Below are 27,650 nucleotides of genomic sequence, written 5' to 3'. Positions count from 1 at the left end.
CAACTGGTCAGTCTACCAGTTGTTCTGCCATTCAGTCGATTTGCATATTAGGCTTTTGGATTATGGAATGCAATGGTTCATCAAGACCAATGCAATGTTCCCTCAAGCTGAAATGGAAATTTATAGCATACATTGAGATTCATTTTTAAATAATAAAAATTGAATATAGCTATTTTATAGGTTGGAGTGTGCATAATTTGAGGATAAGACAGACATGCATATGTGTAGGTGAAAACATCACTAGGACCTCACTGATTTCCCCAGGCTGATGTGACTCAGGGAGCACTTCCTATTTTTGGTTTCCTATAGCAGCTTTTCCTCTCCATGACTCTCAACTTCAACTCACAATTTACAGCTGCCAAATCACATCAGCTCTGAAGACTCTTCGAAGGTCCTGCTTCGCTGTCAGATGAGCCATGCTCTCTTCTGTCTGTAGCTCTGCTCTGAGCAGAGAAGGGATGATTATAACCTCCCACCCTACCCCCACATGCACAAACACAAATCAGTAAAATAAAACATAAAAAGTTATAGCTTTTTTTTCTCCCTATGTAGAATTGTATATGTAACATTTTAAAAGGACCTAAACAGATAAGAAATTCCTCTCATCTCATTGTACCCTTCATGGGCCAAGGATCATCCATATATATAAACAAAAATAGCCAGAGAAACAATAGGAATGACTTTTATTTTGCTGAAGATTCCACCATATATCCATTTGGTCATGCAGAAATTATGATGTGTTTGATCTCATAAAATGTTTTGATGGCATTTTTATATAAATGATTCAGAGGAAAGGAAAACACTTAGGAAATAGAATTCACCCTGCTTTTGTTCTTGGGGGTTGAGGGGTAACCTAACATAGAATAAACAGTTTTAATGTGTTTGTTATAATGTCATTCTTTAATAGCATTTTATGTAAGTAACACTCAAGCATGGCAACATAATAGCCCTGAGAAATACACAATTCAAATTGAGTGGGGCGCATTGTTTTATGAGGTGAATAGACAAATACATTAGTCAGTAGAGTGAAGATGGCATTTAAAAAAAAATCTTGGGGCTAGTCCTTCCAATTCTCAATATCTGTGCTATATGAAAGTAACCTTGTGACAAAACCATGAAAATTGAAATCTATACCAGAGGCCTCTTGGGAAAAACAATTCATTGGCAATTAAATTCACCAACTAGCACATATATGGAATTGGTTTTGATTTTGCAGAGAAGATTGTATTCTTGTGGAATGCGGTTATTGAATAAAAGGTTGGTGTTATAAATTAGGAAAAAGAATAAAAATTGTTTCCCACAACCATCTTCCACAGCTTTGTCATCATGTATAAAATTCTAAAAAATTCTCAATTTTGTTAAGAAAACGGTTTTACTTAGTTGGTCTGCTTATTTCCTTGTGTAGATTTAAATAAAGATGCAGTTTCTCTTGACTTCAGCTGGAAGAATGGATATACGAAATGGTAATCTTTTTTCTAAAAATTTTTCTTCACATAGGCAGGAAATATAAAGATCTAGAAATGCATTATCATTATAAGGGATATATTAAAATTATTGAAAATCAAGGTTAAGTTGAAATATAAGCAAGAGAGATACAGAGGCAATTAGGAAGTAGTACAGAATCATCAGATTGAAAGATTTGTTGGGATCACTTTTAATTTTTGTCAAAACCTTTGTCTCCACTTTCATTGCTACAGATTGCACACTCAGAAATAATCTCAAAATCTAAATTTTGCCAGGCAAATTCTTTATTCGACATCCAATTAAATATTAACTTACTAACTACATTGATCTTATTTTCTTACACAGAGTGAACATTCACTGCAATGACAGTTTCATCATGCTACAATCTATTCACAAACCTACACTTTGAAAAAAGTGCTTTTCTAAGAAATGTTATACATACCGGTAATACAAATGGAAAATGTACTGTCTTCAAATTGTCAATCTACACAAAATAAAACCAATCTACCACCAACATTCAGTATACATTAACCATATTTTTTAAAAAGAACATTTTCTTTACATTTGGCAGTTCTGTTCAACAAGGATTTCTATAAATTTAAAATAAAAGTATATACAATTTAATAATGTTAAAGTAAAAGGTATTAAATAGCACAAATAACATTACGAAACTAAACACCCTTATCATTTATAGGAAGCAAGAGGCCCTGTGTGGTTTCCCCTATCTTTTGACTCTGAAACGACTGTACTTTCAACTCTGCACACAGAATAAATACAGAAGATGGTTTTGGTGTGACACACTTTTCTATCTGTGCACGTTGAGGAGAAATAGGCAAATAATTTGTATAATTTCCTTTAAACAGGCAAATTATTTGTATAATTTGCTTCACGGACTACTTTAGAATTATACCTATTTGCAACAATAGTTTTTAATCAATAGCTTTTTATCTAAAAATGGACATTATGATGTTGTATTCAACAGCTATTTTTGCCCTATTGAGGCCTCTTCTTTTAACATAATTTACCACCTCTTAAATAATTAATCATATTCTTAGATTTGGATCAGTGACTACATTCACTTTTACAGTGATTTTCAGTTCTTGAAATGTTATATTGCAGTGCTTAAAAAGGTGACATATTTACCTTGATTCATTCTTCATAGATTGTTAACTACAAGTAAAACTTTTTTGATTAGACATATCATGCAATTTCTGTTTGTACCTGGAAATTATCTTTAAAGGGAAATAAAACGAAAGAACAAATTTGTGACTTTACATGAAATATAAAAGTAGAAAGAAATTTTCATTTAATTATTTGGAATAAAATTTCACATTAAATTATCTGATAAAATGATTCAAGCATACAACTAGAAGATAATTATTTTATTCATCACAAAACTTCTCACATTTGTATTTATGTATCAGTGAACATAATTAACAAGCATTCTTTTAAAAGAAAATCATATCTATTTTTGTTAAGACTAGATTTGTTTTTTCATTTGTCCACAAAATGAACATCTCTTCACAAAAGATCATTAAAAATTAACTGATGACTTAAAAATAAATTTTATATCTGAGGTTGGTAAACAACAAGCAAAATATGAGTTAATAATGGAATTAATTATTAAAGCTAAAAAGTAGTAATAGTTTAATAAAATTTTGCTAATAAAATTGCATTTTCTACTTTGTTTTTCTTATTCCATTTTGATGGTTTTAACTCTCATATACAAGTTTGATATTTCAAAATAGTTTTATTCTTATATTGACTAATTTGTCACACAAAATAACAAATTAGAACAAACTCAATCTATTAAAAACAGGGTTAGGTTATAGTCTCTGAGTTTAGAATAATTTAAAGGACTTCCCCCCCAAAAGTGCTTTTGTTTGGAATATGATAACATAAGAATATAAACATAAATGCTTCACTGACATAACTCCAATCAAAGCTGTTTGTCATGAGGGTCATTCATTTTATCTATTGGAAACAAGGCAACAAGTCAGTGACAGATCTTAGCAACTGACGATTTTTACAAAGCTAAAAGTAACCGACAACATAGTTCACTGGACGCATATACACTCATTATCTCTTCATGAACTACTTTTATCTTATATATAACTTTTAGATGCCCTCTTGTCCTTTTTCCAGTCTTTGACAGTTATTTAGTCACATGCATATATATGATTTTGACCATGTAAAAGTTGTGACTTTGGTATTTGTTTTTCTATTCAAAAGTAATGACCTTTGAGATATTGGAAGACCACAGGATTATGGCCCTCGTTCAAGGCAGGGATGTAAGAATTCTAGTTTTACAACCACCATCTTAATTCGAAGAAAAGGTAAATAAAGATATAAATAAAATCTAGGTTAATTTAAATATTTATATGCACCATGAGGATCATGACATGTCTAGTGCTAGCCACTATCATACAAGAAAATGCATGCGTGTTTCAGTTCTTGTAACATTCACTTTAGGAGTGTGTAATCACTTTTCTCAGGACTTTCCCGTGGGTACGAACAAGATTCTTTGTTCAACATTTGATTACTGAAGACAGACAGACCATTGAAGACTCTGGGGAGCATACGCCCCACGTAAGAAAACATTAGGACTCTGGCAACTGGTTCCTCCTGTTTCTGCTTTTCCGGCTGTTGATGAGAGCCTTTAACTTGCCATAATCCCCTCTCATCTTTTGGGATTCTTCTGCGTGTTGATGTTGCTGCCGAGTGTCTTTGCAGTACTGGTTAATCATCTGCATCTCCGAGTGACTGAATGCCCCCATGAGGTCCTTCGGGTGGAAAGAGAGAGCCCTCACCGAGCTGGCCCAGGTCCATGGGGACCATTTGTCTGTTGCAACGGCTACCATGTCAGAATTCAGAACTTTAAAGTTGATCTTGGCGATGGTCTGTTTGAAACTGTTTTCTGTGGCAATGCAGTGGTACAGTCCTTGGTCAGAATCCTGAATGGAGCGGATTAGGAGTCCCTGTGAAGTGGCTATGATGCGTTCATTCAGCTTGACCTACAAGAGAGACATCAAAGTTCTGAAAACCCAACTCTGTATCTTCTAAAAATTTATGGGCAACATATACAGAATAAGGTTGATTTTAACAAATTTGGCAAATAACTAATTTCCTTCTTAGGGGACACAGATTTTAAAACAGAGGGTGAAGTTACCACTCATATTGCCAAAAATAGCTTAACGTGAATTCCTTTTGGATAGAAGTAGTTTCTCCACAGATAAGCCCAGAATTTTGGTTGCTTTTGGAAATGACTCACCGTCAACATATATAGCAAATGAAATTCGCACATATTTTAAAGTATCTCTCAGACTGGAGTTCTCACCTCTTATTGTAGAAAAAAAAACACACTATTTATTAATAAAAACATGAATCATCTATTAAAGGGATGAATTGCACCCTTTTGAATGAGTGAATAAATATTCTCCTAACTAAAAATTATATAAGCAGAGGCAGTTTTGAAGATTACCAAAGGCTTTTGCCAGTTATCTCATACTAAAGAATCACTAAAAATAAGCTTCAATGTCATTGTCTCAAGATTTATAAGTGGTTTTACTTTCTGAAGAAAAGTAATAAAAAGCTATGAGTTATTATATAGTTATTTTGTAGGCTTACACTGAAAAAAACAACACAAAAAGCAAACCGTCATTTGCTAGACATCAGCTAAGTGCTGGAAGTCCACCTTCCCTACAGTTCCAGCTACAGCATTCCCAATGAACAGAGTAAATCTAAGTGCTAAGAATGTCCTTGACCTATTTACTCTGGAGTATCCTCTCACTGAGGCAAAAGGAAATTTGACACAAAATAATATAAAGGAATGCATGTGAAATGTTTTTCTAAATGGTACATTTCTATGTAAATATATATTTTAACAGGATCCAAATCAAAGAAAGGTCCTTTTTGATAAGAAGTTACCCACACAAAAAAATATAGTATTGAAATATAGACAATGGAATGGGACTAGACAAGGGAGAGCAGGGGGAAGTAATGACTAGAATGTATAAAAGTTTTGATGTTAAATTTTAAAGTTTAAATGTGCATCAGAAATAGTAAATACATTCAGGATGAAAGGAAAGAAAGCCTTTCTATTCTTGTGCAAAATTGGGGAAAATTTTGGAGGTCAAATTTGATAATATCTATATAATATGTACCCATATAACATGCATACTGAATGCAGCAATTTTATTTCCAAGGATTTGTTAGGAGATATACTCTTATAAGTATGCACATTCTTATTTGCATAATGTTTTTAAGAGGAAACACAAGAAAAAAAAAAACCAGCCAAATGATAATTTTAAAAAACTTAAGGTTTGTCTATACAATGGAAAACCATGCAACCAAGAAAAATGAAATAGCTTCATATATACTGATAATAAATAGTGGGAGACCAGAAAAATTATAGAGAATAGTTGGAGGATTATATAATGATTAAATATATCAGTTTGGTAGCCTTTCACTCTAGGAAGTGGGAATAAGTATTAAAGTGAAAGGGAGAGCCGAAACCGGTTTGGCTCAATGGATAGAGCGTCGGCTTGGGGACTGAAGGGTCCCGGGTTCGATTCCGGTCAAGGGCATGTACCTTGGTTGCGGGCATATCCCCAGTAGGGGGTGTGCAAGAGGCAGCTTGTCGATGACTCTCTCTCATCGATGTTTCTAGCTCTCTCTCTCTCCCTTCCTCTCTGTACAAAATCAATAAAATATATATAAAAAAAGAAAATATTAAATAAAAAAAATAAATAAAGTGAAAGGGAGAAAAGCTTGTATTTTTTACTTTATAAAATTCTTTAAAACTATTTGTATTTTTCTACATTTAGCTTATTTTTTAAAAAGTTGAATATTTATATATTATTGATATGAGAAATAGCATATATATTGCCTAAACTAGTAGGGGAGAAACAGGATAAACATTCTTGAACATCTTGAAATAGAATAATGGAATTATCACGAGATTTCATTAATAACTTATTCCATTCTAATTTTATTTATTAATTCCTATATTAATAAATGTATTTGATGCTGTGTATATTCATTTACTTTGATTTTAAATAATAAAAATTATATTTAGTTATATCATGTATTATTTTATTGAACTTTTTACTGAATGAAAAGAAAACATTTTATTCCTATTAGATAATCCCTGTTTGATTTTTAGGTTTCCTATTAACATACATTCAGTTAGACTTTCTCAGGAAGGATGGTTCAAGTCCATGTGTCATGTTCTAGCCCAAGAACTCCATTTCTATCTGATACTCACCATCATTACGACTGCTAGCCCAGGTTACTTTGCAAGGCAGTTATTATAAAAGGCTATATCCATTTCAAAGAACTTAAAATAAATTAGTCTATATAATTCCAAAACTTCTTTGATGATAGATTTTGTAGCAAAGAAAAATAGATATCCAATCCAATAAACATTTTTAAAGTTAATAAAATATCTTTAAATTTTTTTAATATCCTTGAATTCTGGAGCAAAAAGGGGCCCTGAAGTCCACCTAGCACTTCTTTCTCCAGATAGATAAATCCCTGCTCCTGCAAGTGGTCATCATTCCAGGTTTTAATATTCCAGTGCATGGTACACACATTTCCTAAACAGTTCATAGCATTTTTGAATAGGCAGGTTTGAGAGTTAGAAAGCATTTTCTCAACTTTTAGTAAGTCTGATGTCTTGATTCTATAGCTTGGGATGTATCCATTCTACACAGGCCTAATTAACCTATATGTAGGACCAAAACTGCCCACACATAACTCACATAAATGTAGTAAGCTCCCTTTTCCCCTTCTCTCTATCGTTTTATGACATACTTACTGAAAACAGCTTTACATTTTAGACTACACCAAGGCTTTATGCATAAATATATATTTTTCCTCTTTTTTCTGTCATGTGTCAAGACAACATGACATCAATATTATGAAATTCATGATTTATAACATTTCACCCCATGACATTTTATAACGGTTTTCCTTTTAAAAACAGCTCTTTCCAATCAGCGAAAGGTTAATGTAAGTGTTCTTTTATGTGAAAAATCTAGTCCCCCCCCCCAAAAGAAAATCACAAAATAAAAGCAGCAGTCCCATAAACAATGATTCCATATATTACCCAACCAAAACTCCAAGAGTTACGAATAATAAAGCAGTGGAAACAGATGACCACACAGCAGAAAAATGTTCTTCACCGTAAAGGTTATAGTTCAGGGTACTTTTTTGCTGAGGAGAATTGAACTTTTCTTTTAAAGCCCCTTTTATCTTGTGAATCACACAAAGGTGCTGTTGTGTGAGAGCCCAGCTCCTGGATTTGCACACATCTTATTTCTTTTACAAATGCTTCCTCACATCACTACTCCTGTCTGAGTGCCCACGCTCTTGTTTCCGTCACCATGTTGTTGAGGTGAGCAGGCAGAGAGGATTTCTAATTGACCCATCAGTCCCAAGGACAAAGGATGTTACAGAAGGTGGTACCTGTCACCCCACAGACATACAAGGATGTTCAGATGCTTTTCCCTTCTCCTTTGATCTGCACCTCACTGAGGGATGGCGCTGTAAGGCTCTCTGCAAAGCCCTGATTGATGGCCGCTGTGCTCTCTCACTCACCTCTTTCCTCCTGTCTTTGTCTTTCTGTAACAGCCACTTGATAGATGCCTGCGGAGACTTGGGGGCACACTCAAGGAAAGTGGTGTTATTTTTGACTCCATACTGAACAATTTCAGCTGCATTTCTATAGGCTGGAAAGCAAAAATAAGTGGAGAGAGAGAGAAACAGTGGAATTTTAAGTATATTCTCCTCTTTGAGTGCCTAGTTCTCTATAAAATTTAGATCAATTACAGCAGCCCCCAGAGGCATTCTTAATCACTTAGCAAGCAGACTATTATACTGTGCATTGTTTACCTGTTTTATTTAGTCCAAAGGGAAGAAAAGACATAAGGAAATCAATATGTATTCAAGAATCACTTTACACCAACTAGCAGAGGTGTAACAACAACAGGAATGCACTTAATATCACTTTGAGATTTAATTATTTACAACATCCTTGTGATTTAGGTTCTCTCAGCTTCTCACAGCTGAGCAAACGGAGCCTGTGAGTTATGAGGAAATGTATCCTAGCTAAGGAGTTAGTAAATGCCAGGCAATATTAAAGCCAGATCCATTCCATACCCAATGTAATATAACTAAAACTCAGAAAAAGTAGAAAAGATAGGAAGCAAGGTGTGGCCACAGAGGGATGGAGTGTGTGAGACCACAGGCTTTGAAATCAGAGGTACCTGAGGTAAAATCCTGACTTCACTGCCATGGGCTGTGTAACCTTAGAAACATTACTTGATCTCTCTGTGCCTCAGTTTACTTTGCTCTAAGACACAGAGTATAATAATTTCACGGAGGTTCTTTACTGAAATTCTTAAGTTAGGAAAAGTTTTTAGTGTAATCATGGGGTAGCTTAAACAGACAAAATACTCACTTATAACATGGGAATAGAAACAGACCCTACTTGAGAAGAGTTTCTTGAGCATTAAGTAAAATAATCATTAAAAAACAAAACAAAACTCAAACATTTAGCTCAGTTTCTGACCCAAAATCAACATCGATGTTTGTTCATACCTCTATTCTAATACTCCTACCACTATGGCTACTACTACCATTAAGGAGAATGGACACAAAGTTTATGAAACACTCAGTAATTACGAAAAGTTAACTCCAGATTAAAAGAGATTAGCAATCGGAGCCTCAGTGTTAAATGTTAACAGAGGCACATTTGCAGCATCTTGGTGAGTTCTGCCTGGAGATACTTCTGTTGGTTGGGTTGATGAGGGGAGAAGGGATTAGTGGGGAAAATATAATAACATGATAGCTTCATGTCAAAATGGGAAGAAAGGGATTAGATTAACTGTAAAGGCAAGGCAGGATTGTCAAAAGTATAGGGAATGGTTATCAATTGTAAAATCAAGCCACTGCAGTACACCGATATTCAGAGTAGGATTATTCACAGTAACCAACTAGTGGAAGCAACCCAAATGTCCAGTGATGAATGAATGGGTAAAAAAGTTGATATCTATACTAATAGTAGAGAAATATGCAAATTGCCCAGGATGCTGTTACATAATGATCAATCAGGATGGGGCAGGGCCTCGGTGGAGAGCTCTCACTACACCTGCATCGGGGATCTGAAGGGCACAGAGAGGAAGGGAGAGCAGATAGGCAGTTAGGGTGAACAGGGAAGGAGTGAAGAGCAAATAGGCTGATGGGGGATCAGGCATGGAGGGGAGAGCAGATAGGCAGTTAGGGGGATCAGGCCAGAAAGAGAGGGCAGTTAGGGCCCAGGCTGGCAGGGGAGCAGTTAGGGGCATCAGGCAGGCAGGCAGGTGAGCAGTTAGGAGCTATTGGTTCTGGATTGAGAAAGGGCTCTCAGATTGGAGAGAGTGCAGGCTGGGCTGAGAGATCCCCCTCTGTGCATGAATTTCATGCACTGGGCCTCTAGTATACACATAATGGGATATTTTCCTGCTTTAAACAGTTAAGAACTTCTGACATATGATACAACCCTGAATGAACCCTGATGAAGACATTATGCTAAGTAAAATAAGCCAATTACAAAATGACAAATATTGAAAATTCCCAGACTTTTTTTTTTACAGTTCTTATTATACATACAAATAGCATTTATTTTTTAATTACCATATTTAAATATCAAGAACTTTAGGTTTCCCTAAGTGAAATGTGGTATGGAGCATTGCTATTTTTATCAAGTTTGATCATTGCTCACTTTTACTACCTTTGAGATTAAATCCTCTGCATTGGGTCAATGGGTTGCCATGTCTTACATCTTGTCTTCGGCTCCTCCTATAAGTGCAGAAATATATAAAGGGCTTAGAATTATCATCATATTAAAAAAACGAGTTTTTCATTTCAAAATCCTGTGATTGCCTAAGCTTTCATAAAGAGGTCTAATTAGCTGATATTTCTTGTTCACCACTACAATTATAAGGTAGGTACTCGACCTTGCTTTTAATCAAAATTAATTCAGTCTCTCTCCATCTACCACTTGTGATATAATAACTCTGAATCTCCTATTAAGTACATTTCCTGGGTAAATGTTAGATTCCAAATTAATAGTGGAAATTTTTAGCAGAGAAACATTCATTCAAAGTTTCCTAAAATGATCATTCCCAATGTATAAAGTCACTATCATCTTCCTTCTTATAAATTTTTTTCTTAATTAAGCATACTTTTCTTTAAAAACTCAATACTTTTTAACACTTTTTGGGTATATTAAAACTTTTCCAAAATAAATAATATAAAGATAGACTATGGATATCCTAGTATATAATAAAACACTAATATGCAAATCAACCAAACAGGGGACTAACAGGTTGCTATGATATGCACTGACCACCAGGGGGCAGATGCTCAATGCAGGAGCTGCCCTCTGGTGGTCAGTGCACTCCCACAGGGGGAGCACTGCTCAGCCAGAAGGCTGGCTCATGGCTAGCGAGTGCAGCAGTAGTGACAGGAGTCTCTCTGGCCTCCGAGGCAGCTCTAAGGAGCAGCAAACTTTACAGTAAAGAGCCTGCCAATACGGAGTAGCCAGCTGAGTGGTAAGAAGTGAGCAGGTGGGAGATAAGGAGTGGGGGGTCCTGGACTGCGCGGAGGGATGTCTGACTCCTGGCTTAGGCCTGATTCCCAGCGGAGTGGGCCTACGCCAGCAGGCGGACATCCCCCAGGGGTCCTGGACTGCAAGAGGATGCAGGATGGGCTAAGGGGCCGACACTCCGGTGCATGATTTCACGCACAAGGCCTTTAGTTTAATATAAAGTTAAGCAAGATTGTTCATTTACAAGAATAAGCATTTTCCTTTAATTTCTTATTTTGAAAATTTCAAGTCCACACAAAAGTTGGTATATGAGTACAATGGAATACTGGTATACCTCGATTCATGAATTGTATTTTGCCATTACTTATTTTTCTCTCATATGAAAGTGTATATCATGTATGTACTGTGAATATATTGTACATATATGAAAATCTTTAGAAAATAAGTTGATGTGGTTTCATGCTTAAATGCTTTATTAGCATGTATCTTCTAAGAACAAGTAATTTTCCTAAATATATTACCACTGTAAAGATATTAATATTTATTCAATATAATATACTGCACATTTTATATTAAAATTTCCCTAGCTGTCCCCAAAACATATCTTATAGATTTTTTGCAATGTTCAGAATATTTTATTAAAGTACAAAGTTGTTGGAATTAAACTAAATTGCAAAACATAGTAAATATTTACAAAAGCATTGATAACACTGCTCAAATCACACACATTTAAAATGCAGATAGTTCTTAAAAAGTTTACAAGTTGAAAATTATAGAGATTTCCCAAGATGGATATAATGCCTCACTACTGAGTATGGAATCAATAAAATATGTAAGATCTTTGAATTACTTACAAACTAATTATTTAATTTTCTGAGTCTTGGTACCACACACACACACACACACACACACACACACATATATATATATATATATATATATATATATATATATATATACATATATATAAGTTTTTATTTTATTACATGGTATAATGAATTAAAATCAAGTAACTGACATTCTCTTATAAATGACTCATGGAGCTAGCTATACATTGCTATACGAGTCAGAAAAGGAAACTCTCTTTAACTATTGGGAGTACAGGGATAAATTGGCTATTTATTACCAATGCTGAGAAGTATATGAATAAGCATATCATCTAAGTGGGTTAATTGTTAAGTCTATCTTAATATTTTTATCCTTAAAGATAAAATATTCAGTAAGAAGAACAGAAATATTAAAAATCACACAGGGATGATTACATTTTCAAAGCAAAACTAATCTCAAAGTTAATGATAATGAAAAATGTCATTTTAAGGTTACAGCAAATTGTTAATATTTTATGTACTCAATGGATTATACACATCTATATGTGGAAATATAGATACAACATTTTGTGTTATTTAAGTATGCTTTTTCCAAAACTGTCACATGACCCTTATCCTGTATAATAAGAGAGGAATATGCTAATTATCCATTATGCCCTGAGGTGTAACGACCAATGCATAAAGACTGGATCACAGATCTGCAGGAGGATGGGGCAGCGAACTATTGTACAAGCAGGCAGTAGAGAGCTACAGGAGGGGAGAGGGCAGTAAGCTATGAGGGAGAGAGGGGGGATAGGGGCGGAGGGAGCCACAGGAGGGCGGCAGCCACCTACTGGTGCACGAATTTGTGTGCAGGGCTACTAGTTCAATTATATATTTCTGTACAATCACACAAACACAAACTAGTGGAAATCACTCTTGTCTCAGAAAATATAGTTATTGCTGTTCTCTAGAATAGTTCCTCTATTAAATATAGTTATTGCTGTTCTCTAGAATAGTTCCTCTATCAGGTTTACTGTATTACATTGGTTTAAGTCACAATATTATTTACTATCAGCCAGCTTGTGAGTGTACATATTACATGAGCACCACAGGAGAGCTCTTACGGCTGAACTGGTCATTTTCAGCTATGAAGACAAAGCAATATCTCACTTACAGTGGTTATTTTTATTTTTCTGTGATCAGCACCATGTCATGGCTTACTCGTGTACATGAACCCTCAAGCTGGGCAATCTAAATTTACAGCAACACATAGCTTTCAGACATTAAATTACCAAAGAAAGTATTATAGCTTGGTTTAAATGATGATACCAGCAAGGCTGTCATTTGAGCCTTTTGTATGTGTAGGTTTCCTGTAAGGCATTCATAATGTTGATGGGCAGAATAATATTATATTGCATGTAGGATTTGGGATTTGTCTCAAGTTGCTAATGTTTTCTCCATTATAGTCTATTTCTTTGGCTAAACAATGAAATCATTTTCTTCTCATATAGAAAACAGATATTTACTTGAAGATTGAACTAATTATCCTGTCTTAACATAAAATTTCTAACTACGGATCTGAATCCAGAACAAATAACATTTGAGTGTAAATTGCAATATTTGATACTAATGCCCAAATATTTAAGATACTTGTGGGTAAAGAGGGGAAAAAATGCTTACATTGTTTACTATTTGCTAACTTCTTTAAGAAAGAGAAACTATTGAACCAATGACATATAACAGCTTTCTGTCAAAGTGTAGACTTTACTGATTTCCAAATATAACTCTATTTCTCTTTTCCATACAAAGGTCATATTTTTATTTCATTCCTATGTTTCTCTCTCACATATATATATTTTTTCTCTCAAAATCAATAAAAATCACATCCTTAGGTAAGGATAAAAAAAAAAAGAATGTAAAAAATTCTCCAAATGAGCATTTTTATCATTACTATTTAATCTCTAAAGAAAATAAATACTACCTATGGGAATTTAGGAAATAATCTATTCAGCAAACATGCTTTGTTTTCACAAAGTTTGGAAATTCTTTGGATAATTTAAATAGTAAAAGTACTTTTAATGAAATTTCCAGTATATGAGCCAAAGATGAGTATAAGTAGGCCAAGAAATACCATATATATTGCATCTTTGGCTTTTTTGTGGGAGAATTAGGACATTGCTAGAGATCACCAAGATTGTTTGTATTGTTTTATTGAAGTATAGTTGACATGTAAGTTTCAGGTATACATAACATAATTTTTTATATATGTATATATTACAAAATGGTCAACAGGATAAGGCTAGGTAACATGTATCACCATACATAGTTGCAAAAGTTTTTTGTTTTGTTTTTTTTCCCCCTTGTGATGGCGGCTTTAAGGTACACTCTCTTAGCAACTTTCAAATATGAAATACACTATTTTAGTTTTTTGATGCAATCATAAGGAATTGCTTTCTAAATTTTGCTTTCTGATACTTTGTAATTAGTGTATAGGAATATAACAGATTTTTGTATATGGATATCTGTAACTTCACTAAACGCATTTATTAGTTCTAACAGCAGACCTGTGATTCATGGTTTAATGCCAGGTACCATATAAACTTTAAAGAACTGTACGATTGTTTCAGTTCTTTGTTTACTGCAAAAACATGACTCAGGTCATGGTTTGTTACATTAGGACGATGATGTGGAATCTGTGTTTCTAATATACATCTTAAAAAGAGTAAATGGGGTTATAATAAGTGGGAGAGTGGGAGGACAAATGATTCGACTCATACCGGTATTTCATATCTATTTGAATGAGATATCTCAAATATGCAATGGCAGTGCACTCGTAGACACATCCTTCATCTGTCTCCTGCACACCCACTACATGGGACAGAGCCACAACCCAGGCTTGTGCCCTCACCCTAGAATTGAACCTCCAACCCTTTGGTGAGGATGACCAACTGAGCCATACAGGCCAGCGACCTAGCACAAGCAAATGACACAGGGAAGCCCTAGAAATGTGGGATTTAGGATATACACAATCAAATATATAACATGAAAAAGATTAAAAATTAGTTAATGTAAAAAAAAAAAAAAAAAGATAAATCCTGATTGGAATATTTCATGTATCACAGATGTGGAGTTGTGTTGCAGAGGTACCTTAAAAGAAGGGAAAAATATTTCCAAAGTATGGCATTCTAGTTCCCATATTCCTGAGGATCTCAAGTTATAAAGCGAGAACATGTTCTTCATTCAAAGACCATTCACGGTGTTTTTAGTGCCGGTTTGCAAGCTGACCACAATTGCCTGGTGACATCAATTTTGATTTTAGCTGAATGCTTCTACTCACCGCTTCCCAGTTGGGTAGAACCTGGAGCAGGAATGGCCGTCCCAGGCGCAGTAAGGGTCCCTGGCCAGGCAGCAGTCGGCGCAGGCTGTGCCGTAGATGTGGCAGCGATGCAGGGACACTTGGGAGACCCCTGCGTTGGAACTCACATACAATTGTTGCTGTGAGAAGAATGACAATGATTTATTTCAGACGCAGAAGTTAAAAGGGGACTTTCAACAGGAACACATTATAATACTTGCCCACAGACCCCTGGATTCATTTTGAAACTAGACTAAAAATGAGAAAGCAAAGCCCAGAAGGGTATAAAGCCAAAATAAATAGAAGTTTTCTATGTTAATATGCCTATAACATTACCACTTTCCTGTTTAAAGGAAAAAGCTCAGAGTACCATGTAGAATGGTAATGTGTTTTAGACATTGGGATTCATTGTTCTCTCAGATTTGAGCTAATATATTTCAGGTTTAAATTATGACGTTTGCTTTTTTTCTTTGAATGCTGTCTCTTAGCAAAGTACAAGGGAGCTTTCTTATTCTTCAAGTCTGGCAACCCATCACGTTGTAAATTTGAAAAAGTGAAATCTAAAATATAAGACGTTTTTAAGTTTAGAAGAAAAAAGTAGATAGCAGTACCTAAAATAAAATGAAAACATTTTCACATGCCTTTGAAAGTGACTTAATTCTCAGATGACTTTCAAATTATTTAGAAGAATGTAAGTATTTATATGTAGACGTGTGTTAAGCTTTCTGTGTATACAGAGCTAGGCAGCACCCTCAGTCTTCTCGGTGTCAGGAGTTTTTAGGACACTGCTCTAAATCCTGGAGCCTAGTCTAAAGTGGTTCTCAGGAGTTGATGGGCTAAGTTTCTAGCTGACACTAAATATTTTAGGAAGGACTGATGTGTGATTCAAAGCATAGCATAGCATAGCATCTCTAAGCTGGGTCTTGGATACATGCACATTCACATTCATACACACGTGCACATACATATTCATCTATACACATTCATATTACATACTAGAGGCCCTATGCATGAAAATTCATGCACTGGAGGGGTGTCCCTCAGCCTGACCTGCCCCTTCTCTCAGTCTGAGAGCCCTCAGTCTGAGGCTGGAGGCAACCCAACAATCAGGGGAAGGTTATGCCCCATCACACCTCTGCTGCTGCCATTGCCAGCAATGCAAGCCTTAGCTGGCCCTGGTTACCTGAGCCTTGCACAGCCCTGGGGGGCTGGGAGACTGAGAGGATTGGAGGACTCTGGAGGCAGGCACACTGAGCAGCCAGACCCTCCTGGGGGCGGGCGCAGCCATGTGGTGCCTGCTGCCCTAGTGGGGCTGAGGGGACTGGGTGTCACCATCATTGAGGGTGTGACAGTCAATTAGCATATTCCCTCCTTATTGGCTGTGAGCACTGCCATCTTTGTGAGAGTGTGATAGTCAATTAGCATATTCCCTCTTTAATAGATAGGATATGTATATGCTACTTAGAATTAAATCAGTGGGGACATCATTGTCCAGCAGGCTCTTTGGGCATACTTCTGAAATCCAAATCCTGGCTCAACCAAAATTTTGTTGTGTAACTTTTCTGAATCTCAGCTTCCTCTTTGGTAAAACTGGGATAACAGAGCATGTACCTTATAGAGTTTTTGTAAGAAATGAATGTAACAGCTAACTCCACATAAAATTTTTAGCATAATTTCTGACTCCTAAGAGCTCAATGAATGCTAAATAACAGTAATAGTAGAGTATATTACCAATTTATAATTTTTCAATTCTGATAAATCATTTGAATCACACCTCACTTTATGTCTAATGTAAAATAATTTTTTATTCAGATCCATTTTTTAAAAAAAATTGGGCTGAAGGATATTGGTCTCCAGTTGAGACATTCAAACCATAAGAAAACAACTGGATGTTTGATAATAATTTCTCTAACAATATTTAAAGTAGAGCTTACTTAGTACATTAATAAATAACAGAGTGAATGCAGCAGCTTCATTAATTTTTTTTTTTAAGGATACTGGCTTATTTGAGAAAAGGATACAGATAGATTCATTTTAGAAATTTTCTTTTTTTAGTAATTCAACTATTTTCTGCTGCATAGAATGCAAGAATTACTTAGAGAATAAAAGTCCATAAAAATGACAATAAAACAGTTTGAGCACCAGGGAAGGTGCTAATTAATGATGTTTAGCCTGGCCTGTGTGGTTCAATTGGTTGAGCACCTACACATGCACCAGAAGGTCATGGTTCCATTCCAGTCAGGGCACCTGTCTGGGCTTTGGGTTCAGTCCCCATCAGAGTTCACGCAGGAGGCAGCCAGTCCATGTTGATGAATTGATGTTTCTATCTCCTCCATTCCTCTTTCTTTCAAATCAATAAGAACATATTTAAAAAAAAATTCAAGATATATAAACATGTGTATATATCGCTATAGTATTATCATTGGCAATTTGTTGTTCTTTCACACTGTAAAAATGCAGTATGCAGTTGGGCAAAATCAAATAATTACCCTGCCCTCTATCTCATTAATTTGATAATGAAACATCTGTAACTATCTACAGTTTAAGATTTTGAAGGCATTTAATACTCAGTTATTTTTCTGTGTGTAATGTGTGTTGTATATTGCAGCTTTATGGGATGGACTGTGAACTACAAGTTCACAAGTTGCATTAAAAGTTGAAACCTGCAACTGTAAAAGGAACAACTACTATGCCACACAAATGGCTTCATGTTCATTTTGAATTTTGCTCTAAGACTTCCGCTTTCCATTAACCTCCAGTAAACAGAGGGTTTTCCTGCTGCTGACTTCAAAGACAACTCTGACACAGAATCAGCGCTCCGGGACACTGGGGGAACTGACAAATAGCTTCTTGTTACTTGGGGAAATGTTTGTTAAGCACCGTACAAACATTATTACAGATGAGATCTTCAGTTTTATTTTATCGTATTTACTTTTCATAAAATTAGTCAAGTGAAAACTGGGACGAGACCGGCTGTGGATTACTTGTTCATCTGCATCAGACCAAATATGGTGAAGAACACCAGCGTTATGTCATCAGTTGTGCTGACACATAAAACCTTTATTCTCTTTTCCAAGAAAAACAAGTCTGAGGCTCCTACAAACAGCACTTACCAAAGACCCACTTTGTTTTGGGCAATTTATATAAAGTACTTTGTGAGGAAAGCATTGCCTTGTAGAGGCAGAAACTTAGCTCAGTGAAGCTAAATGATTCCTTTGTAACTTATGGTCAGGTTGGGATTCAAATGCACACGATTCTTGCTCTTAAGCCTACTCCACCTTTTATTGTACCGCTCTGGCCCTCAGAATGTTTGCTTTGGGCCAAAACCGGTTTGGCTCAGTGGATAGAGCATTGGTCTGCGGACTGGAAGGCCCCAGGTTCGATTCTGGTCAAGGGCATGTACCTTGGTTGTGGGCACATCCCCAGTAGAGGGTGTGCAGGAGGCAGCTGGTTGATGTTTCTCTCTCATTGACGTTTCTAGCTCTCTATCCCTCTCCCTTCCTCTCTGTAAAAAATCAATTTTATATATATATATATATATATATATATATATATATATATATATATATATATATTTAAAAAAGAATGTTTGCTTTGGGCTACCATTAGGGATGGACATGCAGAGCTCAGAATGGCACTTTTCTGTGATCCTTATATATCTGCATGTGCAGGCACAAAGGGGGAGGTTAAACATTCTGGGTAATCATAGTTGAACACTTCTTCACCAAATCTTGAACCTGGGTATGGCTTAGAAAGGAAACATTCAGGTTTTTTTAATGACATGTATAATTCTAAAAAATAGCCTTTTCTTAAAAATAAGCTTAAAAATGCATTTCATATTTTAAACATGTGACAGAATCCGGAACTCAAAAGAAGATTAATTACTCATTCTGAACTCCTGAGAATGCTTGTGATGTTATAGTGGACCAACATTATGCTAAATTCTTCAGAAAGATTTTTTTTTTTAATTTTGGTTGAATTAACACACAGTAATATTTGAGCATATAGGATATGCAAAATGTTGGGCTATCATCTGTACACATGATGGACTTTTGGACAAAAATAAACCTATGTCTGTCCCCACTAATAGCTAGTGAATTCTACGTCAGAATTGAAAGTGATTTTATGGTATTCTGCAAATAGTATTAATTATTATGCTAATGTTAAAATGGATTTTTCAGAAATTATAAATATAGTTTTTCACAGTAGTAAAATTGTTTACATGCAAAGAATAAAAATGGGGTTGATCTTACCTTTTTAGATGAAATTTTCATTGTTGTTATAGGAACATGATTCTGAAAAATGAGAAAAACATTGTTAGTTGTTCAAATAATCATTAAAAATTATTTTGCATTCAAAAGAATTTCTCTTTTCTATTTAAATTTAAGAAATCATTATTTCTCTCTAAATGTGTATATACTTTCAATGTCTAGCAATACTTGTCTATAATATATTTCTTCTGTTGGGGGTAAGGATGGATTTGTTACACAAATATATGCCTAAACTAAAACAAAAGTTGCAATTATAACACATATATCAATATAGTCACTAGGGGAAAAAAATGACCATTTGAGAGAACTGAAAAAAGTGCATCTTAGAATAATGAATCCAATGAGTAACTCAGGATTGAATCTGGGTACGTGAGCGGGGGCTATGGAATGGTAGGTACCCCATCTTATTCCACACACAGAACTCTGTGTAAGACACAATTGTTCACCTGGCAAAAGTTATTTTGGAAAGAAGTATTAGCCTGAACCATACTTATTAATTATTTTTGCTGCAAACAAAGTGATACTCTCAGGGATCCACTTTATAAAAAAAATATTGCTTTTTTTTTAAGAGAGAGAAGGAGAAAAAGAGAGAGAAATACACCAATCCATTGCCTCCTAAATGTGCCCCAATCAGCTATCGAACCTGGGCATGCGCCCTGAATGGGCATTCAACCCCTGCCTCTTGGTGTTCGATGCTCCGATGCTCCAACTAACTGAGCCACACCCCCCAGGGCAAGGATACTGTTTTAATAAATGTGAGCCAGTTAAAGAATCTGAGAATTTTCTGATTATAGTAATCCTTTTTGAAAACCACTCTATTTATAAATTTACTTCTTAAATATTATTAGTTACTTTAGAAGATTAAAAAGTAGATGTGATAGCCCAATGAAAGTCTGAAATTTTACTTGATAAACACTTGTGGAAGCAAAATCAACTGTGCTCACAATGATTTCACTTTCTGAAGCTGTATGTTCTAACATTTGAAAGATGAAATGGCAATATCTCTAAACACTATTGCAACAAGTTTGGCTCATTGCTTAGAAATACACACACATACAGGGAAACCATAAAAATCTTAGAAGACTCTATAGGCAGCAAAATAGCAGACATATATCATAGCAATATGTTTACCGATACAGCTTCTAGGGCAATGGAAACTAAGAAGAAAATAAACAAATGTGACTATATCAAAATAAAAGGCTTCTATAGAGCAAAAGAAACTATCAACAAAACAAGAAAGCCCACTGCATGGGAGAACATATTTCCCAAGGTAATCAACAATAAGGGTTTAATCTCCAACATTTACAGAGAACTCATACAACTTAAAAAAGGAATATAAACAACCCAATCAAAAAATGGGCAAAGGATCTAAATAGACACTTTTTGAAAGAGGATATACAGAAGGCCTATATAGATATAAAAACATTCTCAAAGTCACTAGTCATCCAAGAGATACAAATCAAAACAACAATGAGGTACCATTTCACACCTGTCAGAATGGTTATCATCAACAAATCAGCAAACCACAAGTGCTGGTGAGGATGCAGAGAAAAAGGAGCCCTCATGTGCTGCTGGTGGGAAAGCAGACTGGTGCAGCCACTGTGGAAAATAGTATGGAGTTTCCTCAAAATATTTATAATGGAACTGCCATTTGACCTAGTGATCCCAAGAAATCAGAAACACCAGTCAGGAAGGACATATGCACCCATATGTTCATAGCGGCACAATTTACATTAGCTAAGATTTGGAAACAGCCTAAGTACCCACCAGCAGATGAGTGGATTAGAAAACTGTGATACATCTACACAATGGAATACTACAGTGCTCTAAAAAAGGGAACTTTTACCATTTGCAACAGCATAAATGGAACTGGAGAGCATTATGCTAAGTGAAATAAGCCAGTTGGAGAAAGATACATATCACATGATTTCACTCATATGTGGGATATAATGATCAACATAAACTGATGAACAAAAATATATCCAGAGACAATGCAGTATTGAACAGACCATCCAACCTCAGAGAGAAGGCAGAGGAGGGGAAGGGAGTTAAAGATCAACCAAAGGTCTTGTATACATGCAATGAGCAGAACCAATGGACAGAGATTGGTTGGGGGGGAGGGTTAGGACATGTACTGGGAGGGTTGAGGATGGGGAGAAGTCAATGGGGGTAAAGAAGATTCATGTAATACTTCAAACAATAAAGAATTTAAATTTAAAAAAAAGAGAAATACACACACACAAACAAAAAGAAAGTATTGCAACTTATATCCACCTAGGCAACATCTAACATTTGCACCTCCGATTCAAGTTAAGTTTGGGGATGCTGGACATATTTTCAGAAATTATTCTGAACAGAGGATTAAAATAAGAAATGGTGGTTCTGCACGGTACATGAAACAACGTGCCTGTTTTTTAAAAGTTACATTGAGTTTCCTGCAGTATATCAGTGGGACCCTGAATAAAGGCATTTTTCTATTTGAATGTGTTATTTCCTGATGTGCCTATCACAGGATAGCGTACACACCCAATTATTTTTACCTCACCTCAGAAAATGTGACCCAAACACCATGTCGAAGACAGTAACTGTATTTGGTAACTGCATCTCTCAATTTAGCCACATTAGTCACTGGCTCATGCATGCATTTTGACTGACTCTGTTTTTCCACTGAGAGTTTACTCTTTGTGATGATAACAGGGCCTAATTCATCTAACAGACCATAAGTAGTTAGCACATGATCAGAAGAACTCACGTTTCTTTAAGACCTTGCCATAACATACGTGTTTGAGTTTGTGTCAAACTCACTTAATTAACATTTCCTGATTGCCTAAAAAAAAAGATATTTCAGAATTCAAAATGAGGTGCTATGATGTGGCATTTTTGCTATCTTCAGGGGAAGTTCAGAATAAGGTACTTTACATTATTTTGATTAGCCAAGTTGTCCCTATTGAATTGAATAAGAAAAAAATTATATTTTATATATAATGGAATTCTGGTTATTCTAGTGAAACAAATTCTTTACAAAGCAAGCATAGAAAAGGCACTTGAAAACATGTGGTAAACATTTAATGAGCATGATTTTAATGCACTAATCACAAAAAGCTTATGACAAAGTGAGCTAGCATTAAACATTGTCAACTTAATAACACTGAACAATTTGCCAGAGTTCCTCGCATTTTATATTTGATTTGATTAATTTTAAAAATATTCCTTCACATTGAAAGTGTATTAGCATCATCTAACAGCAGGCTGCCTCGATCACTTATGTGTTTATATTTTTATGTGTTTATAATTCAATATTTTTGGTGACAGTGGTAATGTATATTAATAAGTCAATACATTCTGAGTCCACTAAACTAAGCAAAGCAACTCACTGGACTAACAAGAGCCTGCCCCTGCGTTCTACATGCTACCTTTACTCAGTTAGATGCTGGCTCCAGGCTTTTGGAATCTGTGGGACAATGTTTCTTACTTGTTGTAGATGGCAATAGCGTAGCATGCAGTAGAATTGATTCCATGCCCTAGTTTCATTTTGATCCTAACAGCTCCTCTGTCGGTGTTTTTATCCATCTTTTCAAAGCAGATAAAAGGGACCGCTGAGCTATGGTGACCTATGGCTTCAGGAGAGAAGGATATGTAGGGCACCACAGATCCCTTCTCCAGGCTCACAGGTACATAGATAATCGGCACTCTGCCCTGACCAGGTAAGATAATGCACGACTGAACTTCTCTCTGTGTTCCTTTTGTTGCTGTTGTTGTTTTGTTTTGTTTTTCTCTTTTTTTAAAGCCAAATTCAAGAAGAGAAAGAATAATACAGTGAGATCTCAAGTTCAGAGAGAACATAAAATTTTGAGTGATAGACAACATTTGTTTTACTTAATTAGGATGACATTTAAATTGAAAACAATAAAAAAAGGAGATAACAAAGCAGTTTATCTTGAAATTCCTGGCTAAAAAACATGATAAAGTTTAATCTAACAATCAACAATGTGAAAGCATTTGGTAGTTTGTGAAGCAAATGATAAAAGCCCTTTCAAGGCAAATCTTCTAGACCTTGACCACTGAACTCATTTAAAAAAAAATGATGAAAAAAATTCCTCAAGTTGTGATTATAGCTGAGAAACACTAATCCTTTTATGTTGAGATAGCTTGAAATGCATCAAAATACTTCAGAAAAATGTTTGTTCTATAGTTCTCATGTTATCTGGTGTTCCTACCCTCATAATTTATAACATTCTTTATTTGTTCTTTTATAAAATATTATTTTCTTCCAAAGTGTCTGTTAGGCGAAAGAAATTCTGTTCATCATGCATGTCAGAGACTAACAGAAGAGATTTTCAAACCTTAAACACTTCCAGCTCCTCCAGAATGAGCTCGCTGCTGGCAGAGCTGTTGGTTGGAAGAACCACCACTTTCTGCACAGTGCCCCGGTCTACGGCAGAGAAAGAACAAGGAGATGTTATGAGTCTTTTTTTAAAGGGTAAGAAAGTCACTTAGACATAAGACTACTGGCTTAGAATTTAAAATATTAATCTTACATCATATAAACAATGGAGCATTAATGATGCCACTCTATGAGTCATATATATTTTAGGTTGAAAAGAAACCAGTTGAGATTTAACAATATGGGATTAAAGCACATTTTTGAGTGATTTGATCAAGTAACAATATATTTCTTCCAAAAGATGTTTCTAATAAAATAATGAATGAGATCATCCTGATTGCCAAGGGCTTATTCTTCAATGTATGAGCATGAACTTGTGAATTTTCAATTTGGAAAGGCCCATGACCACAGATACTGAAACACTTTGTAATTTTGTTGACAGATGTCCATGAGAAAAGTTAACTTGAACTGAGTTGTACTTGAGGACTTGGCAACTAAGAGTCACGTAGTGATGAACACCACAAACCACACATCTCACATCTCAAATTGTCCTCTTTTCCACATAAAAGGTCCTCTTCATGCTTATAGTTTCTATTTTATGAACCTAATTAAAAGACTCAAACTAATTTTTAATGAAAAATACACTGTACTTTAAAAGAGCACCAACTAAAATATTAAAACCTACTAAATTTTTTTTAAAAAGTTTATATACACAAGAATAAGATTTGAAGATTTTTCCAGAAAAATCCTTAAATCTTGTGAGGATACACAGTATCTGATCATAGAAGCATCTGCTCTTACAAGTTTCACACTACACCCCATAACTTAAGATTCATTTCTTCAGCCAAACTACAAAATAAGCAGCAATGCCAAAGCTCTTCAGGCTCTAGGTGTAATTAAAAAACCGTAAAAACATTTTTAAATTGATTAGCTTCCTTAGAAGGAGCCCTGGTACCAATCTGTATGATTCTCCTGGAAGATAAGTCATTGGATTATATGTTGGAAGTAAAAAAAAAAACACTGAGGGTGCCATGTAGAAAGGTCACATTGAAAACTGATGAATGTGGTTGAAGGTGTTTCCCAATTTCTATTCAAAGTTCATCACCAAGAACAGTGGAAACTTCGCAGGAAGGGAACATGACACAAATTCTAAAATGAAATCCTGGAAATGAAGAGTTAGGGCAGGGTATGTGTGTGTGTGTGTGTGTGTGTGTGTGTGTGATGGATGAGGGTGTAAAAACATCTTTGTTTTAGGTCCTGTTATCAGAAAGGTCATACTTTTTCATTTTTTAAGAAGTCACAGCAGAGTGTATGGGTCCCAGGCAGCTTGTAGGGATCACTGCCATTCCACCTGACAGCAGTGGCCTCTTCCCGAGGAGAGACTGAGCAGAAACTGTTTAACCATATTCCCAAACAAAACTACATGAAAGGAGATCTTGATTACAGGGGTTCCCAAAGATAAAACTATCAACCATGAAAATGATTAATTAACTATTTTCAAATGGAACAACTGGTTCTTTTTACCCAATGTCTTAACTTATGATGAGAGGAAATTTTATATAGATCATCATTTCTTCTGAAAGAAGCCACAGCAGAACATACTTTATTCATGCCATTTATCAAATATTACAAAAATAGCAGCTATACAAGTGGTCTAAAAAAAGGCAATGTAAAACTTGCTTTTTACTTATTTGTAATCAAAACTGGAAGAAAATTTTAGTTTCCTATTTTAGTTTTGTTTGCTGCTAATGATGAGTAAATTTCCATTTTATTTTAATACCATTATATTTTTTTATCAAGTAAAACTGAATGTAAAGTTATGTGAAACTCTTGTAAAAATATAAGTATATTTAAGTATTGGTAGCAATACTGAAAGTGAAGTTTAAATACAATCATAGAAATGCAAGATACACATACAGAAACATATACTGGATGCCCATTATGTGAGTGGCTCAATGATAAAAATGTATCATTTAAACCAGCCTTTCAAGAAAAGAATATCCATTTTAATTCTTTTACTTTTCCATGTTCAGACTTGTGTTGGTACAATAGGTACTTGATTCCTGCAGGGCCCTTTATTACACGGATTCAATGTTAATCAGTGCATAAAAAATGAACATGTTTGTTCTTATTACAATTAAACATATTAAAAGTTCTTTATGCATTAATTAGAATAGTTATTCAAATTTGCGGTTTTTAAATATGAATGGGAGAGGTTTAAAAAGTCCCTGTATTATTGATCATCATCACTATTAATAATGGTTAATCCAGGTTTATGAGACGTTCAACTTATACAGTTTAGGGGGACTTTCTTTAAGTAAAATAATACAAAAAACAGTTATTTGAATCTTTCCCAATAGATAAAAATGAGACACTTAAAAATAAGATAAACCCACCACTGATAATTAGTCTAATTTTCTAAAACAAAAGATTCTATAACACTGGAGATACTCTTTGTAATATATTCTTTAGATGACATATTTGTATGATATATTCTTTAAATCAAATAAGTTCTGGTTATCCAATATCTACAATATCTTATTACTATAATTTTATCATTCAAGATCACTCTTAAAATGTTTTTATTGATTTTAGCAAGAGAAGAAGGGAGAGACTTCTCTATTGGCTGCCTCTTGCATGCCCCCTTACTGGGGATCAGGACTGCTACCCTGGCATGTGCCCTGATGACCCCTCAGTGCTTGGGACAATGCTCAACCAACTGATCCACAACTGGCCAGGGCAAGATCACTCTTTCAAGTGCCAGCAAAATGTTGGACTATTTAGTTTTCAGCTGAGTATAAGCAGACCCACCTCAGTTTTGTTTATTCACTGGAGACTTTCTTCTTCACCTACCAAGATGACACTCGTTCTGTTTTTCACATCCCTCCAAGGTTATCTTTCTACGCTCTACACTTTTTCTCTGTTCTAAGCATGATCACTCTATTCAGGCATACCTTATTCAATTCAAATTAAAACCCAAATCACATTCCCTATTTCTCTGGATACACTGTAGTGTGGCATTATTGCAATTAAAAGTGGTGCTCAGAATTATACAGTTGTGGTTTTCTTTTACGATGATGCCAGATCTCAGTAAGACTGGAATATTGAAGATATAGCAATAGTTCTATAGTCAATCAACAACTTAGGTGACTACACAGAATCTCTAGGACTTGGTGCCTCAGAAACAAATACCCTAACTCTGGTGTACACCAGTTACAAGCTTCTGCTTTGGATGTCTTTATATGTCTGCTCCTGTTACAAACTGCCTAATGCCCACAAGCTCTAATTCAGGTTCTCACGATATGAATTTAAAAAAAAAATATTTTATTGATTTTACACAGAGAGGAATTGAGAGGGACAGAGAGCTAGAAACATCAATGAGAGAGAAACATCAACCAGCTGCCTATTTCACACCCCCCACTGGGGATGTGCCCGCAACCAAGGTTCATGCCCTTGACCAGAATCGAACCTGGGACCTTTCAGTCCGCAGGCCGACGCTCTATCCACTGAGCCAAACCGGTCCCAGCTCATGATACGAATTTAATTCGGTCCAACTTAATCATGACTAAAGCACATTATAAACCAATACTTAGTAGACAGTTCAGTTATCAAATGCTTAAATAACATTTAAATCCATTGTGGTGCTGGGAAAGAGTCATATATGGAATTACCCATGACTCCTTCCTAATGAGATGGTTTCTTTCAAAAAGCAGTCTTGGTAGACTCCTATAGTCTTCTTTTGAAAACAGACTCAAATCCTTCTCTTCCCTATATA

At 35.3% G+C, this 27,650-nt stretch overlaps 1 protein-coding gene across 5 annotated transcripts in view; it reads right to left on the bottom strand.

Annotated features, from left to right (window-relative positions):
- Positions 1–1,047: 1,047 nt before the first annotated feature.
- The window catches only part of SEMA3C (semaphorin 3C), a 146,875-nt gene continuing 120,272 nt past the window's right edge, over positions 1,048–27,650 (bottom strand). For all 5 annotated transcript variants that reach the window (XM_045578500.1, XM_045578502.1, XM_045578501.1 and 2 more), the window contains 6 exons: positions 23,835–23,923; positions 19,474–19,515; positions 15,203–15,360; positions 10,238–10,305; positions 8,065–8,195; positions 1,048–4,478 (listed from right to left, as the gene is read on the bottom strand). In XM_045578500.1, the coding sequence (XP_045434456.1) occupies positions 4,065–4,478; positions 8,065–8,195; positions 10,238–10,305; positions 15,203–15,360; positions 19,474–19,515; positions 23,835–23,923 (902 nt within the window). In that variant the 3' untranslated portion in view covers positions 1,048–4,064. The remainder of the gene's footprint in view (positions 4,479–8,064; positions 8,196–10,237; positions 10,306–15,202; positions 15,361–19,473; positions 19,516–23,834; positions 23,924–27,650) is intronic.

Source organism: Pipistrellus kuhlii, unplaced genomic scaffold (genome assembly GCF_014108245.1).
Source record: "Pipistrellus kuhlii isolate mPipKuh1 unplaced genomic scaffold, mPipKuh1.p scaffold_m20_p_10, whole genome shotgun sequence".
In the NCBI taxonomy this organism is placed as follows: domain Eukaryota; kingdom Metazoa; phylum Chordata; class Mammalia; order Chiroptera; family Vespertilionidae; genus Pipistrellus; species Pipistrellus kuhlii.
Note: the sequence above shows the minus strand (reverse complement) of the source record. Positions and strands in the feature narration are given on the sequence as shown.